At 36.5% G+C, this 19,211-nt stretch overlaps 1 protein-coding gene across 18 annotated transcripts in view; it reads left to right on the top strand.

Moving 5' to 3' along the window:
• Positions 1-19,211, top strand: part of SYNE1 (spectrin repeat containing nuclear envelope protein 1) — a 449,297-nt gene that overhangs the window by 298,093 nt on the left and 131,993 nt on the right. For 9 of the 18 annotated variants that reach the window (XM_049113743.1, XM_049113741.1, XM_035708411.2 and 6 more), the window contains 5 exons: positions 3,381-3,587; positions 5,413-5,586; positions 8,619-8,810; positions 16,588-16,722; positions 17,747-17,856. In XM_049113743.1, the coding sequence (XP_048969700.1) occupies positions 3,381-3,587; positions 5,413-5,586; positions 8,619-8,810; positions 16,588-16,722; positions 17,747-17,856 (818 nt within the window). Of the gene's footprint in view, positions 1-3,380; positions 3,588-5,412; positions 5,587-8,618; positions 8,811-16,587; positions 16,723-17,746; positions 17,857-19,211 lie in introns of those variants that run through there. The other 9 variants (XM_035708408.2, XM_049113752.1, XM_035708402.2 and 6 more) reach the window with 5 other exon arrangements.

Raw genomic sequence — 19,211 nt, 5'->3', positions numbered from 1 at the left:
GTATTTCTCTAAACCACAGAAGTGTCATGCACATACCCTCATTGTAAACACAAGTCAGAAACCCAAAGATGTGTGTTTCTTCTCTTTATTTTAGTTTTAAGTCAGATATTGTAAGGCAACAGCTGGCTACCAGCTGAGACAGAGTTAAGGGAGTAAAGACATATTTGACTGCTGGATCTTTTTGTTTAAATTGAAGTGATACTCAAATCACATAAAATTAACTCCTTTAAAGTGTACAACCAGTGGCACTTAATGCTTTCACAATGTCATACAATCACCCTCTCTCTATCTGATTTCAGAACATTTTACCTCAGAAGAAAACCCCATGTCCAGTAAGCTTAGCTGATGGATCTTGAAGTTTAAAACTATAGCTACCTTCCAAAAACATCCACTCTCCCTTGAGAGTAAACTGAAGCATATGAATAGGGAGGCTTTACCCTAAGAGGATGAAAACCAACAGTTCTAAGATGCCTAAACCCTTTTATTCCTTACTGCAGAACATTCAGAGAGCTGTTTTAGAATGTTGTGAGCCTACAACAGAAGCTGGTGATTTCACTGTACACTGGATTGGTCAAATCCACTGAGGTTAAAGGAGGTGGCTTTTTTTTCTTCCTGGTTGCTTCATGATTCAGATACCGATTTTATCTATTGTGAGTTAGAATTAAGTCAACTAGATGTATTGAGCACCAACTACATGCACAGCTGAAAAAAACAAACTTTCTCCTTAATATATGGTTTAAAAATGTGCTTTAGGGGTGGAGTGAATTACCAACATGTTGTGCAAAAACAGCAATGGGATTGTAGGTTACAATGATGGGAAATAGATAAAGGAAACTCTATCAGGTCTTTTCAGAAGCACAGATTAAAAAATTTGTAGTGGCAACAGAAGTGGGCAGAAGGCACTGTAAATATAAACACGTGTGAAGAAAGCCTGGAGGAGGTAATGCAAATGAACATGGTAGAAGATAGTGGGGGGTTCTCCTTGCTTATACAGAGGATCAGTGCCAAAGGAAAAAAAAAAGACATAATAGGGTTAGTCTAGTTATGGAGAATCCTTTAAAAAAAACCAAATATTATGAATTTTATATATTTGGCAATAACCAAAAAATGGTTATGAAGTAATGGAAAATAATTTACTGGAGAAAAAAACATTTTGAATGTATAACAAACAAGTTCAGTCTTTAAATTCATTACAATTTCATTAAAATCCTCCAGCAAGTTCTTTGGTAGAGACTGGCAAACTAATTCTAAAATATTTTGCAAGGGGTACCTGGGTGGCTTAGCTGGTTAAGCAGCTGCCTTTGGCTCAGGTCATGATTTCAGGGTTCTGGGATGGAGCCCTGTTTCAGGTTCCTTGCTGGAAGTCTCCTTCGTCTTCTGACCAACAAGCATAGGAAAAAGTGCTCATTTTCATTAGTCATCAGGGAAATGCAAATTAAAACTACAATGAACTACTACTATGACCTACTAGAAAGACTTAACTGGAAAAGATCCACAAACCAGGTGATACTGGAGTACCATATAGCAATGAAAATGACCAGCTCTTTTACAAATGCAACATAAGCAACTTTCACAATCATGGCAGGGAGTGAAGAAAGCTAGACATAGAACAGTACCTCAGGCATGATTTCAAACAGGCAAAAGTAATCTATGATATTCAAAGGTAACACTGTGATGATCTTTGGGAAGAAGGGAAGTTGTAACAGGGAGGAGGTCAAAAGGGCTTATAGAGCCCTAGGAATGTTCTGTTTCTAGATCTGAGTGGAAGGACATAGGTATATGCAGTTTGTGTAAATATATGAAACTATATATATTTAGAATATGTGTACTTTTATATATAATAATATAAATAATGTATAGATGTTTACATGATATATAGATGTATAGAATAACTTCACTATAAATATTTTTAAAATCGGTTGAGTATGATGACACTTGATATTAGGAGAATAGAGGGGTTTTTTTTGTTGGTTTCTCATATTTGTTGAGAGCCCATTCTAGGAGGCACTGGGCTTAGCCTGAAGCCTACAATCCTGTGGCAGAGCTATGAACTATGCAAATATGGATACATTAGAAACCATGAAATATTAATAAATATGAAGCCAGTATTTCTTTATTTGAAGTGCTGGTGGCCCCTCATGTGGTAGGACCTGTTTTTTTTTTTTTTAACATACCATTCAAATTCTAAATAAGAATTTCTCCTGTCAAGATTCAAGTTAAAGAGTAAGTCATAACATACAAAAAAAAGGGGGGGAAATAAAAAAACATGTCTATAATTGTGATGGATGCAAATAAAGAAGTTAGTGTGCTATTTGCCTGAAAGAGCTGGAGGTCGTAGACTAAGTACAGAAGGCAGAAATGTAGCAAGCAAGAAGGGAGTATGGATAGTACAAGGGTGGGAAGTGATGAGACATACCAGTAGGGTAAGGAGTCTGGCTCTTATTTTACAGACGATAAGCCACTAAATATTTTAAAGCAGGGGAGTGAGAGGCTCTGATTACCTTTTTAAAAGCTTACTCGAATTGCTTTGTGCAGAGTGGACTGGGGAGACTAGGTAAGCCTGTAAAGCAGGAAAGCCACCAGTAGACAGAGCAATTCAGAGAGCCGGCTGAATTGGGATGGGCAGAGGAGACGTATAGGATGCGTCATGGAGGAATTGGTGTTGGATTGGATATGGCAGGTGAAGGAGAGGAGGTGTGATGAGGACTCCTAGGTCCTGAGCTTGAACAATGAGAGAGTGCTACATTTCACTGAGATGAGGAAGACAGAGGAGGAAGCAGGCTTTGTATGTAATACTCTGGAGGTACCCAGGGAAATGTATACTTGGAATATAAAGCCTAAAATTTAGAAGAGATGTCTGAGTAAGGGATACACCCCTGTGAGCATTCAGCGTTAGAAAGCATTTGAAGCTTCAGGAATGGACAGGAGACAAATGAGATGTGACAACAAAGAAACAGGTGAGAGATCTCCCTGGTCTTATATAATGTGAGCTTTGGGTTAAAGTGTGGTATTGTGGAAGACTTGGGGAAATTTGAAATGGAAAAAAATCTCATTGAGGAAGAAAGTAGTGAGTTGTTTTCAACATAGAATCGTAGAGTCGGACTGAGACTGAGCATGTCCCCACTCTTGGACTGCAGGTGAGCCTAATTGAAAGCCAGAAGGATTCATTAACTTGTTCAAATCCATTTATGTTAGGAACACAAATGATTTTGAAGTCAGGAATGCCCTTTCATTTTGGAACTTAGGTTAGTGGGACTTCTGTTTGCTGACTAAATGACCTGCATGTGAAGTATCTAACCTAATCTCAATCGATGTGAGACTCAGCTAGGGACACGATTCCTCAGTCCAAAAAAACTACATACAGGAGTGTGATTCCACAGTCTTCTTCACAGGCACTGATGGATGAGATTCTCATGCTTCAAGATGAGATCAGTGAGCTCCAGTCGTCTCTGGCAGAGGAGCTGGTGTCCGAGTCTCCCGAGTCCGACCCCGCTGAACAGCTAGCCTTGCAGTCCACACTCACTGTCTTAGCTGAGCGGATGTCCACCATCAAGATGAAGGCATCAGGGAAGCGACAGCTTTTGGAGGTAACAAGCCACTCCGCAGGTTCCCCTCACATCCAAATTAACTCTTCAACTTGTGTTGACAAGCATGAGAGTCATTTACGTGATCTACATTTTTATGGTTTCCCTCTCAGAAGAAGCTGGTATTGTGTGTGTCTCAAGGAGGGTCTCATGAATAGAGCACTGAGTCAGTGTGTAGCCTTGAATGTGTCTTTTCACTACTTTCTGACTCATTTCAGCATGAAAAATTGAGAATGTGGAAAGCAAAACTTGGTAGACGTGAGCCTTGTGAAGAATAATTGTAAAGATTTGCATAATAGTTTGCTCTGTTTAAATAAGAGCATTTTATGACTAGTATTATTAATACTCTGAAGAATAAATCCTTAGTCACCCTTAGCCAGTTTAAGCACATTAGTTCATGAAAATAGTTTTGCAATTCTGGTTCTCATGTTACTTAACTTTAACATTATTTAATAGATAAATTTTGGTAACAATAACATGCAAAATAAGTTATTTTGCTTTTTCTTGTTCTCTTATCATTCCTGGCCCTAAACATATGTGATGTTCATATTGATACTCCTATAAATTTGATTAGACTAGAGACTGCTTAAGGACCTTTAGAGTATCTGTCTCCTGGTATCTCAGGGTCAAGCGGCTTCTCTGGCACATAATCAGTTCTCAATTATGTTCTCAATTTATTATTATATGAACTTAACATTATTTAGCTGCTGGTTATGCTGTAATTCAGTTGAACACAGACCTATTGTTGGGTGTGTAGGCTCTTTCCAGTTTTACCTATTATAAGATTAATCAAATCATATATTCATTTATTTTTTGTATGGGAGACACTTAAAATCAATGTGTTAGCTTTATTTAATCTCTATTTTCAACTATTTAATAAAAACTGAAATTTAAAAATAACAATATAATAAATTATTAATGAAATAATTTTTAAAATAAGGTATTCCCAGTACTTGTATTAAAAATTAATTTTTTAATTCATTAATATTGTCCCTAATCATACTTTGAAATCCTTGTGGAGTTTTCAAATGAAGTGATTGGCTTGGAGGCTTTTTTTTAATATGAATTATTTGCTATCATTGAGAAAACCCAGAGACATATCCAAAAAATTTGAATTTCCTCCTTTACTTAAGAAACTAGTACCACTGAGCCATCTGTTCCTGTAGGGAATCACTTGCCTGAAATCACATTGTGGTGCTCTGAATGGGCTTGCCCACCACTCCTTATACTTTCCCAGACACTAAGGTAAAGTACCTATTGCCATTTACTCTCTTATGCCATTGTTTCATTCTAATTGTTGGTCAATTTCCATTATTTACATTACCTGCCAAGCCCCATAGGTATATTATGTAAGAAGCTTAAACTCTGGGTTCATGTTAGTATCATCAGAGAAGCTTTTAAAAAATACTAAACTTGAGACTCACTTCCAGAAATTCTCATTTAGTGCTCTAGGATGTGGCCTAAGCACGTTTTATTATTATTATTATTATTATTATTATTATTATTATTATTTTAAAGATTTATTTATTTATTCACGAGAGACAGAGAGAGAGAGAGGCAGAGACATAGGGAGAGGGAAAAACAGGCTCCATGCAGGAAGCCCGATGTTGGACTTGATCCCAGGACTCTGGGATCACGCCCTGAGCCAAGGGCAGATGCTCAACCGCTGAGCCACCCAGGTGTCCCATATTATTATTATTATTTTTTTTAACTTTCACAGGTGATTCTGATGCACAACCAGGACTAAGAACCTGGTGTTCTGTATTGTGTTGCATCTTAATGATTTTACTTCATGGTGATGTATGTTACATTCTACTTTATTCATCAGGAGAAGTTAAATGATCAGCTTGAGGAACAGAGACAGGAACAGGCCCTGCAGAGGTATCGCTGTGAAGCCGATGAGCTGGACCACTGGCTCTTGAGCACTAAAGCCACTTTGGACACAGCACTGGGTACAGCGAAGGAGCCTATGGACATGGAAGCCCAGCTAGTGGACTGCCAGGTACAAAAATGGTCTTGAAGGAATATTCCAATATCACAGAGTATACTGTGTTTAACTACAGAAATTATAACAGTAAAAAGACTTGATATGGATATATGATTTTTCTCAATCAGTATATTGTATATATTTATTGTATAAATATATATTGTATATATTTATATATTTGTATATATGTAGAAAAATAATATCTTATAAAAGATTAAGTGAAATTCAGAATTGGACTTATTAGTCTTTTGAAAAATTTTACCAGCGGTGTCTACTCTTTAGAAAATCTTTAGCTTCCTAAAGGACATTTTTTTTTAAAGACTGTAAATACTAAAACACTTATGGTATCTATATTTAGTGGCTACTAAGGACTACAAACCCAATGAAAAGAATTAATATCAGTAAATCAGACTGTGGATAAACACAAAAGGAGGTGCCCTTAAGTGCTCTGTTGCAATATTGGTTCTAATTTGGATATATTATTTGGACAACTTGGAAAAACTCAGTTACAGGCAGATAGACTGAACATAGGAAGGTTGTCTTTTGGAACAGAGAATTTCCTTCCTCTAATGTGGGGTCTTTAGGAATTTTTTTTTAAAGGATTTATTTATTGATTCATGAGAGACACAGAGAGAGGCAGACATATAGGGAGAGGGAGAAGAGGCTCCCTCTGGGTGCCAGGAACTCAATCCCAGGACTCAGGGACTCAATCCCAGGAACTCAGGATCATGACCTGAGGTTCAAAGGAAGATGCTCAACCACTGAGGCACCCAGGTGTCCCAAGGTCTTTAGGAATTAATGTAAAATGACATTAAGGTTTTTATTGTAGCATTTTTTTATCTCTTCATTATGGAAAATTTCAAACACATGTGTAAGTATAGAGACTAGGTAATGAACTCCAATGTACCAATCACTGAATTTCAATGATTATCAAAATAATAGACTTCACGGGGAACCCTGGGTGGCGCAGCGGTTTAGCACCTGCCTTTGGCCCAGGGTGCGATCCTGGAGACCCGGATCCCACGTCGGGCTCCCGGTGCATGGAGCCTGCTTCTCCCTCTGCCTATGTCTCTGCCTCTCTCTCTCACTGTGTGCCTATCATAAATAAAATAATAAAAATAAAATAAAATTAAAAAAAAAATAATAGACTTCACACATGGCTGAAGTATGTCTAAAAGCTCTTTCATTTAACTAGCAACTATCTAGTAAGACTTCCTAATCTACAGGGTTAAAATATCAGCATGTGTGACTCCATATGTCTCTTATTTGGAATCAGGAAATATGAGAAAACCATTAATGAATGAATGTTTTCTTCTTAATATGTAGTATGCTATTTTGATCATTCCTTTTATTAGATTTTAGATTTATTGTAATATTGATCATTATAACTGGGATTTTTAAATGCTCTAGGCAATTTATTTATGTGTATTCAAAGTATTGTTATTCTCTGCCTGGATGGTAGAGAATAAAGAACCACGTGTGAATGTTTTTTAAATTATTTATATCATCTTTTCTAAAGTTTCCTTACTGGAAAGAAACATCTATTTTTTGCATTCCCTTCTAAGTGCTTAAAATTAGCACATGTACTAACTAGCATTCTAAAATTATATTTTACCATTACTCCTACCTCTCCCTTTTGGATGTCTCTATTTTTATGGCTATGCATAAATTTCACAATTCAGATAATATATTTTAGGATTTTTATGAAGCATTGAAATGGTATTTTGATAACATTTTTAGAAACTAGAACCATATGGAATCACACAAATACACAGCAGTTCCTCAGTCAATTCAAGTGTAGTATTTAAGCCAGTTGTGTAATTAGAACTGTGGCTGTTATGAGGGTCCTATTATGACTTTTGGGGCTCTGGGCACTTTGCTTCTGTGGGCTTCTTCCTCTATAAAAATATTAAAAATTGTATTTTTAGTATAACTACTTTGGTCCAAAGACTAATATGATCTAGAGTGGATTCATTATTACATATTCATTGTTATATTCATTTGTTTCTTCCGATTTTAGAAGAAATTAAAATTAAGATTTTTATTGGGCCTCTAAAAGTATTATGAGCCCTTAGCGCTGTGCCAACTGTGCCTAGTGGTAAAGTCTTGGTATAACTATATTAGTTTCTCAAATAGAATCTTCAGGGAATCATCCGTTAAGCCCCATTTAATTAAATATTTCATGCTTTCATTTAGTTCTAGTTTTGTAGTTTAAACATATATTCTTAAAAGTTGATGGTAGTTTTTCTGATTTAAAATACTTTTCTCATTAGTAAATATCTTGATTGAAATTAGAGAGTGCATTTTTTAAAAGTTCAGAGTTAAGGAATATAAAAACAGAAGGATTTCTGCAGAAAATAAAATGATTGTTATTTGTTTACCTTTGATGTTTTTATCTTGTTCTTTTTTAGTTTTTGTTTTAAACTTCACTTTGGAAGAAGGGAGACTAGTTTGCTCCTTCTCAAAATCTAGCTTGTATTTGAGAAGAAAAGCAGCCTTAGAAAGTTGTCTCAGAAAATGAAAATAAAATTCTTAGGAAAACTTTTAGAAATGTAAGGTTAAAACTGCATTATATAAAAACAAAAAAAATTAAAATCAAGAAATAAGAGCAACAACCTGAAAAAAAAAAAAAAAAAGAAGCAGTGTCTTGAAAGAGAGAATAACGGTTGATTATATGATATCTTTACTACTATTTGTCATAAGCATCACAATCTAACACTAAAATGGTAAAACAGTTGGAATAATGGGATAAAGCAAAGGTGTGGTCTTTTCTCCTTATCCCTTGGCTATATGAAATATGCTTTTGTATGCTTTTAAGATGTTTTCCATTATATAACATCTAATCTTAAAGACAAGAAAAATTAGGAAGCTCAAAGAATCTGAAAATCTGTAACTACTCTTCAGGTCTGTCAGAAAAGTAGGAAAAAAACATGAACGCATACTCTTTTGGTGAAAGACTAGAAGTATTGTGTTTCGCTGTGAGAAATTATCTTTATGTGCAGAGACTGGCAGGGTGTATGAATTTCATCCTCGTTTTGGTTTTCCAGAACATGCTGTTGGAAATAGAGCAGAAGGTGGTGGCCTTATCAGAACTCTCAGTCCACAATGACAACCTGCTGCTGGAAGGCAAGGCTCACACCAAGGAGGAGGCTGAGCAGCTTGCCATAAAGCTGAGAGTGCTCAAGGGGAGCCTCCTGGAGCTGCAGAGAGCCCTGCACGACAAACAGCTCAACATCCAGGTGAGGGCTCCAGCCACCCAGTGCTCCATCCTAAAACATGGCCGCCAAGGCGCCTTTTCCCAGCCTAGGATCTGTAAAGGAAGAGCTGTGGAATGTACATACTTACACACACTTTGGCACTGATTTTCAGATAGGTTTTGTAAGGACTGTTTGAACCCATAGACCCAAAGCCTGCAGTACAGGAAAAGAAAAGATCATGAAAATAAATACCCATATTTAGCAAATATACTATTTAAAAAAGTATTTCAACATAGGTCATAGATTAAGATATTCAATGGCATTTTAATATTTTTCTTCTATTTTCCTACATTTTATTTTTCAGATATACTTAGACTTTTTGACTTAGGGCTCATACCTTACATTGTCATATATTCCAAATGAATTGAACCATTTTATTCTCATGTAGTGACCTTAATATTCCCAAATAGTGATTTCTGTTTTATATCCCTGGAACTTTTGGGGGCATAATATTAGCCTAGTATATCCTTTAACTTTCCTTCAATTTCACCCTTTCTGTGTCCTTCTGTTTTAGATTTACCTCTTGGCTATACTTTGTTGGTTTTAAACATTTATCTAATCAGAAAATCTCTGACATTGAAAGGACAGGCTTAGCCCATTTAAATTTACTGTGATTACTGATGTGTGTAGATGTCTTTTATTTTACTTTTAAAATTTTTGTTCTCTTCTTTTTTATCCTTTTTAACTTTTATTTTTAAGTGGTTGACTGCTTCCCCCCTCCCCTAATATCTGCTCTTTACCACTCATACCTAATAAATTCTAAGTTTATTTCTTAATCTCCTTCTAGGGCAGTATAATTAGAACCTTGGAACACTTTCACTCAGACTTCTCCTCATATACCTTTCATACTGATACTGTCCAATATTTTAATTTTGTTCTTTTTAATCTGTAAAAATTAGATATTGCTATTGTTATCCTATACAAATATTAAGCAAACATTTATTGAGAAGCAACTGTGTGTCAGCTGCTATTTTATACAATTGAGTGAAAGAGCCTGGAAAATAACTACCTGTATTTGGATGTCTGTATTTATAGCTATATATTCCTGACGTCAAAGGATTATGGTTGGAGGAAATAGACAATAAATAAAATTAAAAAAAAATAAAATTAAAATACATTATTATATATTAAGTTAGGAGATGATAAGAGCTATAGGTGAGATACCATAAAGTGGATAGATGGGGAAAGGCAATCTGGTTGGATTTGCAGTGCTAAACAGGGTGGCCAAGAAAGCCCCCTAAAGTCACATTTGAAGGAGTGAACTATGCAGATATGAAGGAGAGAGTTCAATGCAAAGGGGAAAGCAAATACAGAGGCCCCAAGGTGAGATCATCCTAGGTCTGTTCAAGAAGGCCATTGTGGCTAGAATGGAATGAGCAAGGGGAGAGTGGCGTCAAATGAAGCCAGACACAGGTAACAGGGAACATGGTAAAAGGATGTTATAGGCATTGTATACACTTTGGTTTTTACCCTGGGGGAAATGAGAAGCCACTGGAGTGTTTGGGAATAGAGGAGTGATAAGATCAGCTTTTATCCACTATAGGGAACCAGAGTAGAAGCTCAGACACCAGTTTGAAGACATGGCATAGAGGTTGAGGTGATGAGAACTTCCTAGATTCTGGATAACTGTGAAGGTGAAAACTATCTGAGGAACAGATGTGGGGAGAGAAAGAGTAGTTAGATCAATAGTTTAATTTCAGATAGTGCAGTGTGTGATGTTTATTCAGTGTCATGTAGTGGCTGGAGTTCAGGGGAGAGACCTAGAGTCATCAGCCTCTAGATGGTCCTCCTTAAGGTATGAGGCTTGATGGGATCCCAAAGGATTGAGGAGAGATGAAGACCAAGGTCCTGGAATCAGGCGCTAGAACACTCCAGTGTTATGGGTTTGGAAGTTGTGGAGGAGCCTATAGAAGAGTGTAACAAGGAGAAGCCAGGGAGGTGAGAGGAAGATGGAGAGTTTGGTTCCTAGAAGCTACTTGCAGGTAAGTGGGGCAAGATGAGGATTGGGAGCTGACCATTGGATCTCATGACATGTAGGTCTTTGGTGACCTCAACAGTAACTGTTCCAGTTGTATAGAGAAGGCGAAGGCATTCAAATGAAAGTGAGGATAAGGAGGGACGGGTTGGAGAGGAGAGCAAGTGATTCAGGAGTTTCCCTATGAAGAGTAGCAGAGAAATGATATACTTTAGAAAACATTTTAAGGCGATCCCTGGGTGGCTCAGAGGTTTTAGCGCCTGCCTTTGTTTGGCCCAGGGCATGATCCTGGAGTCCTGGGATCGAGTCCCACATCGGGCTCCCTGCATGGAGCCTGCTTCTCCCTCTGCCTGTGTCTCTGCTCCCCCCTCTCATGAACTCTCTCTCATGTGCATCTCATGAATAAATAAAATCTTAAAAAAAAAAAATTTTTAAATCAGAAGAATGTGGCATGCCTACATGTAGATGGAAACAACTCAGTAGAGGAAAGAATGATGAAAAAGAAGTTGATAAAAAATGTGTAGGAGGGAGAAGATAGAACCAAAGGGCAGGGTGTGGTCTCAGAAGTACAGTACCAAGGAAACCTCTTATCTCCATGCAGGTGCTGGCGGAAGACAGGGCACCAATATTGTGGTGGAAACTTAATGAACATACTATTCTGCTTGCTTTTGTTTTCTCAGTATAATGACAATTTTTTTCAGACTACACTACATATTTTCAGTTCTTTCTGCTAATCATATAATTCTGTGATCTGGAAGATCAAACCTGATCAACAGAAAACTATTAGAAGCAATGGAAGAATTTAGTAAGATGACTGGCTTATTTTAAAAATGGAGAATCCAGGGCACCTGGGTGGCTCAGTCGGTTAAGTGGCCGACTGCTTGATTTCGGCTCAAGTCATAATTTCAGGATCCTGAGATGGAATGCACATTAGGCTCCACACTGAGCTGGCAGTCTGATTGAGGATTATTTTTCCTCTCCCTCTGCTTACTCTCTCTCAAATAAATAAGTAAATCTTTTTTTAAAAAATATAGAATCTATAACTTTGCCATGTACAAACAAAAAACAACTTAGAGAAATAATAGTTTTCTATCTGTGATATCAACAAAATATGAAATATTTGGAATCTCAACAAATAATATTTTAAAACATGAGTAGAAAGAATGTGAAAAAATGGACAGATAAACTCTATTCTTAGGAACATAATATTTTAAAGATGGCAGTTTTTTCCTGTACTAGCATATATGTTTAAGTTATTTGGAATGTAATGCAATGATATAAAATGTGACAAAATGATTCCAGGTTTCCCTGGAATAAAATAAATGTGAAAATAACCATAATATTCTGAAACTGAAGAATTATGAGGAGCTAATTTGATCTTAACATATGTTAAAATACAATATTACAAGAATTAGAATAGTTCGGCATTAGCACAGTAAATGGATCAACAAAAAACTTTACAGAATACATATTCCAGAAAGAGACCTCAATATTTAAGGGAGATTGATTAATGGTTAATGTAGCATTTCAATTCAGTGAATAAAATAATAATAAAGTAATAGATGAACCACTTGAAATATGATAAACTAGATTTCCTATACCATTCTTTGCAGAAAAAAAAGTCATCATAGATGGACCAAATATTTAAATGTAAAAATTTAAACCGGTAAAGTTCTGGATATATGGGTATTTTTTAAAAAAATCTTAGGATGGGAAGGATCTATGCCAGTATGCCCTAAGCCCAGAATTTTAGTTTCTTTAAAAACTACAACACAAAAATGAAAAAGTTCTATTACCACCAAAAACACAGAAACCACATGAAAAGACGTGGACAAAAAGGGAAGAAACTGCATAATTCACATGTCAAGGAATTAATTCCCTTAATTTCCACAAATCTTTTGTAAACCAATATGAAAAGGTCACGTGATAGAAATATGAACAAAAGATAAAGAGACCATTCAAATGAAGAGACGAGACCTACAAATGGCCAGTGAATGTATGAAAAGATATTTTAACTCACTGTTGGTTAAATAAATGCAAATAACGACAAAATACAGCTTTTCACTTTATATTTACATACTTCAAAATGTACATGTAATCTGACTTTATGAATCAAAGCAACAAGAAAAGTGTTAAAAATATAAAATTAGAGAGTAAGGAATATAAAAAAAATTTAAATTGTAATTAAAAAATCAAATTTGAACAAAATGAGGTTAATTTTCTAACTGTAAAAGTTTATACTAATTTACTTGGTTTTATAGAAAAGTATCATCAATCTAATATATAGTGCATTTTTTTTCCTAATGGTGTTGTATGAATGAACCTTATCTCTAAAAAAACCAAATCAAAGGAAAGACTTCAAGGTTTCACATCTGGAATAGTAATTTAAAAAGCTGCAATTACCCTAAAGGCAGGTAGGAAGGGAGGGGGAACCTGATATGCAAGTGGCACATGTCAGGATAAAAGGGGGTTTGAGGGGTGGAGGTGAGGGGATAAGGATACACTTTCCAAGGCCTCAGGGCCTGGTAAAGGCATATAAATGAGTGAAGCAGGCCTAGTCAGAATCTTGGCAAGCTGGTCTCACGTCAAGCAGTTATCTTCAGCTCCATCTATTACAGAAGATTTTATAGGCAGCATTGCTAGATCTTTCAGAGAAGGGACATTTGGATTATTTTTAAAATCTCCCAATTTTAAAACCCTGTCATTTAATTCTAAAAATTCTAAATTAAAATAATTTGTGTGCCAAACAGAGGGCAGACTAGATTCTTTGACTAGCACTTTGCAACTGCTATCCTGAAGTCTCCCCATCCTGGTGTACCACCTCTTGTCTTGTCTTGTATGGCCATAAGCACACCATTTCTCAGTGCTGCTTGCCTACAAAATGGTCAGATCTATCACAGTCATCTTTTTAACTAGTTATAGTTATATCAAAAAAAATATATATATATATATATCAAAAAATATATATCAAAAAATAACCAATCCCTTGAGTCCCCCTCCCACTAATAGATTCCTTCTCTTTATGAAGTGACAGAGAGACACATGGGCATGTAATACTCTCTTGAATTACATGGTATCTTTCCTCATAAAAGGTTAATCATTTTCACACATTATCATCCTTTGAAGGAGCAGAGTTTGCCCTATATAAATAGTGAAACGCTTTGTAAAGAAATGTTTTACTTAATGTTTAGCATTTCCAATCCTCACTAATCTTCCAAAGAATGTTCCTGGCAACCGTGGTTACTGTTCTAGTATTTCCAAAATAAACAGCTTATGTAGCTCCACCCCTGGGGGACTCTAGGGACTAAAGCTGCCTTACTTCCTCTTTCCTTAGGTAGGAGAGAAAATGGTTATCAGACGTATTAGAATGTAATTACCATTATTCTATTCCTTCTGTCAGTGCCTTCTCATCCCCATGGGAAAAGGAATGAAATTTGAACTGGATCCTTAATCATTTTTTGTTTCCTGTGGTCCAAGTCTTATGTTTCAAAATGGCTAAATCAGTCAAAGAAAAATTTACTAGCTGAAAAATGGAACCTAACCACATTAGAAAATACATACTAAACATCTGCTTTTGATGCTTCTTAATTTTTGTTTCTCTAAAGCTGTGGATTCAATTAGTGAAATATGACTCCCCTTAGATTTTAAGTCTTAGATTCTGAATATGTGTCTGTGCATGTAAAACTAGTTAAGCTATTCTTAAGATCTAACATTGCAATTGTTATTTTTTCCAAGCACAAATTTGCTGTGAGGAATTTGGAAAAAAAAAAAAAAAAAACACAAAAAACAAAAAACCTCTTAATCAGACAGTAGTAACCTGTGCAGAAGGGTGAGGTGATGCCCTTGAGAGGTTACCATATGAGTCTCTAGGCTGGGCTCTGAAAACAAACCTTTACTGAAGAGCAAAGCGAGGGAAAGTGATCGGATCCCACGAGAGGCATCAGGTCATGGCCAGGGCCACCATTTCATCAGCTGGGGCAGCTTTCCCTAGAGATAGCATTCAGCCTTGTACACTGACTTCCCTGGGGTCATTCTCCGCAGGTCCCCTTTGACCTGCTGTTTCATCCTTACCAGAAGAGCCACAGTCTTTCAGAGTTTATGTTGGGTAGATAGTGCATTCTCAGATGGGAGAGAATCTGTTTCAGGCAGAAAATTACTGGCTTCAGTGCTGAAGAGTGCCCATTCACCTCATACCTCCTACCTTCAGGAGAATCACTGCTCATCTGTAAGAAGCATTACTGGAGGAGTGGGGAATATACTGAATGGGGTGTTTCCAGTCACCCACTCTGAAGGTCCTGTGAAATGCACATGGAATACTTTAGGCCCTGGCATCCCCATTGTTCTATATGAGCCATAGTTTCTTTCTGGGAAGCTGGATCATCTTAAAGAAAAGGAAGTTACTTGTGAGCTAAGGTGGCTCAGAATCTGGGAGAGGATTATGTATCATATTACCTGTGGGTTTCATGGTTTCCTTCCATTCACTGTTCTTCAGGCACTGATACCAACATTACAAGTTCATTATCTCCACATTATCTCAAACATTTTGCAATTTAATCATGAGACTAATGAATAAAACAGAAGAGTAAATTGACCCCATTTATTTTCCTTAACAGCTAGGGTAAAATTTTGAAAATAAGAGGAAGAGAAGGGTCTTTGTGGGTGATCAAGCTGGATGACCTAGAGCAGCTGGATCCCAGTCCATGGTCAGATGTAGCAATGAAGAACCAAAGGACTGAGATATAGGAGCCCTGGAGCTTAAGGGAGCAGGACCACTCCTTTGCGGAAGCTACTTGTAAACTGTCCCCCTTCCCTGCCCCCATGGTACAGCCACACTGGCCTCTTCACTTGTTGTTGCTCTCTCTGAGATGCCAGATTCCTCTCTCTCATGGTCTCTGCTCCAACTGTTCCTCAACTTGGAAAGCCCTCTACCTAGGTCTTTGCCAGGCAGGTGGTTTCTCATCGTTCAGTGCTCAATGCAGTTGTCTCTTCTCAAGATGCTCTCTCCCTGACCAGCCTAAGAAACCTTCCCCTTCACTCTCTATGCCATTATCTAGTTTTAAGTTCTTTATGGCTCTTATCTCAACTTATCTTGTTTATTATCTGTCTCCCCAGAAGGACCCTTGCCTGGCTTCTTGGCAGAAGATGCCTAGAATAGTGGCAGACACACAATGCATGGTTATTTAATAAACATTTAGTGAATGAGTTATATTAAGATTGTGTACTTTATCTTTTTGACATATATATACATATGGGTAGAAGGATTCTCATTTGAACTAATTCCATTCTGTATGCAGTATTAGAGGGCCTTTCAAATTCCATCAGAATCATCAAGCATGATGGATAAATTCCTGCCTCAGTAATTAATAATTACTCTTGTCTTTCTCCCTTAACCAAACATTATCCACGCCAGCAGTGGCAACAGATGACAGTGGGGTCTGGTCTGGGTGGTGATAGTAGAGGAAGTGAGATCTAGAGTTATATTCTCATGGAAAAATTTCTGGAATATCTGGTGACCACATCAGTGAGCTAAAAAAGCCTAGCCTCTAAGTAGACAGTTTCCCCCTCAAATATTTGAGTATAATCATCTATTTATTGTTCTCTTTTCTGCAAATACCATAAATTCGATGGGTTTTGTCTTACCATTTTTTTTTTTTAAGTCTGGTTTCACATCCAAATGGATCTACTTTGGTATCATTATACAGACCACACCAAAGTTGCCTTTACTCCATTTGGTTAAGGTTTTTCTGTGGATAGTATGACTCTTGATTTCTGCCTCATTAAAAGCAGGGAACAGCACAAGAGAAGGAGGAGAGCCATGTGGACCTGACTGCCAGCCAGAGCCCTGGTGTCCAGGAATGGCTGGCCCAAGCGCGGACCACGTGGACCCACCAGAGACAGAGCAGTCTCCAGCAACAAAAAGTAAAGCATTTCTGACCCCTCTGTAGCCTGCAGACCTGCCAAGCAAACACCTTGAGAGAAATGTTTTATTTTTTTTTATTTTTTTTATTTTTTTTTATTTTTTTATTTTTTTTTGAGAGAAATGTTTTAGATGGACAAGTGACTTCTGTACTAAATACAAAGTGCCCCTTTATTTTCTCTTTGGACAGAAACAAGACCTGGCTAACTGTTTCAGTGTACTTTCTTATGACCACTGGAATGATTAGTCATTTTAAAGCCTGTTCTTTAAGAAAAGCTTGTGCTCAGGTTTACAAATAGCATGACTCAATTTTAATCTGCCTTATGAAGGTTACCTACTCTATTTTCAGATTTGCCCGAATTCAAGCCTATTTTATATAATAACCTCAGGAAGGCCTTTGAGAATTGGTAAAAGCCTGAGTTATGTGTTTTTAAAAAACTTATTAAAAATGAAATTTATTTTTCACTTTTAAGTAGATACCATCACAAAATAGGATTAAAAATTAATTGCCTAGTGAAATAAATGAGCTGATAAATAAGAATGATTTCTCATTGATACTTTAGCTTTATGTATAGGGCATATTAAAATATTTTATTTTCTCAAACAGAAAAGAAATTTTTCATAAATATTGAAAAAGTAAACCCAAATCTTGTCCAGTTTATCAAGCAAGTTGCGAATTCAAGAGAGCTGCTGAACTCAAGGATTTCTCTCAGCTCTGGCTGTATTGATTTTGAAGAGTGAAAGTGCGTTGTACACCACTTGAGGGCACCATTGCCCAGCAGAATTTTTCCCCCCATTAATTTTTTTCCAAGAGATTTCAGAGATAACTTTTATAAAAACTAAAGAAAGGTATAGAGTACTTTGGAGACATGTTTGTGCATTTACCTAAACCACACCTTTTATGCAACATCTGAACTTAGAAACTTATTACAGGAGTTCTCTGAGAATTTTCTAGACCTAAAACCATGATTGTAGCCAATAATCATAAAGTAACACATGTTTTCATTTCTCCTTTTCCTTGAGCAGGAGTTGGAACAGGAATTAGCAGAGCAGAAGAGCCTCCTGCGGTCAGTGGCCAGTCGTGGAGAGGAAATTCTCACCCAGCACTCAGCTGCAGAGACCTCTGGTGGTGCTGGGTATGTTTCAAAACACTTTCTCCCAACTTGCCCTGATTTGAAGAAATGTAAACATCTCACTCAAAATTTTAAACATCTGCAAAATGTTTTCACTTTAAGATATTAAAATTATTTGCATTTTGAACATTTCTTGTACAGCATGAGTATAGCTAGTAATTATGATGGCTCACGGCTGATAGCTAACTTGTTTGCCCTCTTTCCAGTATGCTGAGCATATCTGTCCAAAGAAGATGCTTATGAGTTCATTTTTTAGAATCAAATAAGAAATGCATTCTAAAAATAAAAAAAGAAATGCATTCTAGAATTAGATCCATTGTGTTTCTAGCTGAGTGATTATATCTAACTGCAAAGCATTTTCCCTGCAAGAGCTTATCTTCCCCTAACATCACTCTGAAAAATAAAAATAAATGTATGTGCCCACTAAATATCTTGATTTTTCTTGATCATATCTGTCTGTAGTTTCTCATTGAGTTTCGAGGCCTGGTTTGGAATGGAGTCTGAAAGCCTTGTACACAGCAGAGCAAAGTGTTCAAATAAAAGTGAAGGAAGTTGGAGAATTTTCAAGTTGGAGATTTTGATTTCAAAGGCAGGATGAGTTGAAGTATCCTTGCATTTTAAGTCAGATCTGGGTTTTAACTCTGTTTCTCCAGCTGTCACTATGGAAGAGGAACTCAACTTTAAGCTTCAGTTTGCTCATCTTTAGGATTACAGCAATAATTGACCCCCTCCATTTCAGAGGGGTTATGAAAGTGGTGGGCACAACTGAGAGGATATGCAGGAAAACTTTAAAATCCAAAACATTAAAAAAAAAAAAAAAGTTTCAGTGAAACCTGTGTGCTCATGCATTGTAAAGATTGTGATTTAGTAGTATCCTTCGGCAACCAAAATACAGCAAATAGCTTTAACTCCACTGACTCCAACATTGTCAATTCTGAGCATTTATTGGAGGAAATAGCCAAAGGAGAAGATATATGTTATGGAAGTGACTTTTGAAATATCATTTAGAATACCAAATAATAGAAAAGGGGGAAATGCCTGCTAGTATTAAAAAAAAAGCCTAAGAAAGGTTTTTGTATATATATATACAATATATATGTATATATATGTATATTAATATATAATATTTGTATATATATACAATATATATGTATATTAATATATAATATTAACAAAAAACTATATGATACCAGAAAATATATATGTGATACTAAGTAAAGGTGTAATATAAAATTGTAGGTATAGTATATGCATGAGTAAGAACCGGACTATACAATATAGATGATCAAAACTAACTTTTGGGGCACCTGGGTGGATCAGTAGGTTAAGTGTCTGCCCTTGGCTCAGGTCATGATCCA

This window comes from Canis lupus, chromosome 1 (assembly GCF_003254725.2).
Source record: "Canis lupus dingo isolate Sandy chromosome 1, ASM325472v2, whole genome shotgun sequence".
Taxonomy (NCBI): domain Eukaryota; kingdom Metazoa; phylum Chordata; class Mammalia; order Carnivora; family Canidae; genus Canis; species Canis lupus.
This window is presented reverse-complemented; position numbering and strand designations above follow the sequence as displayed.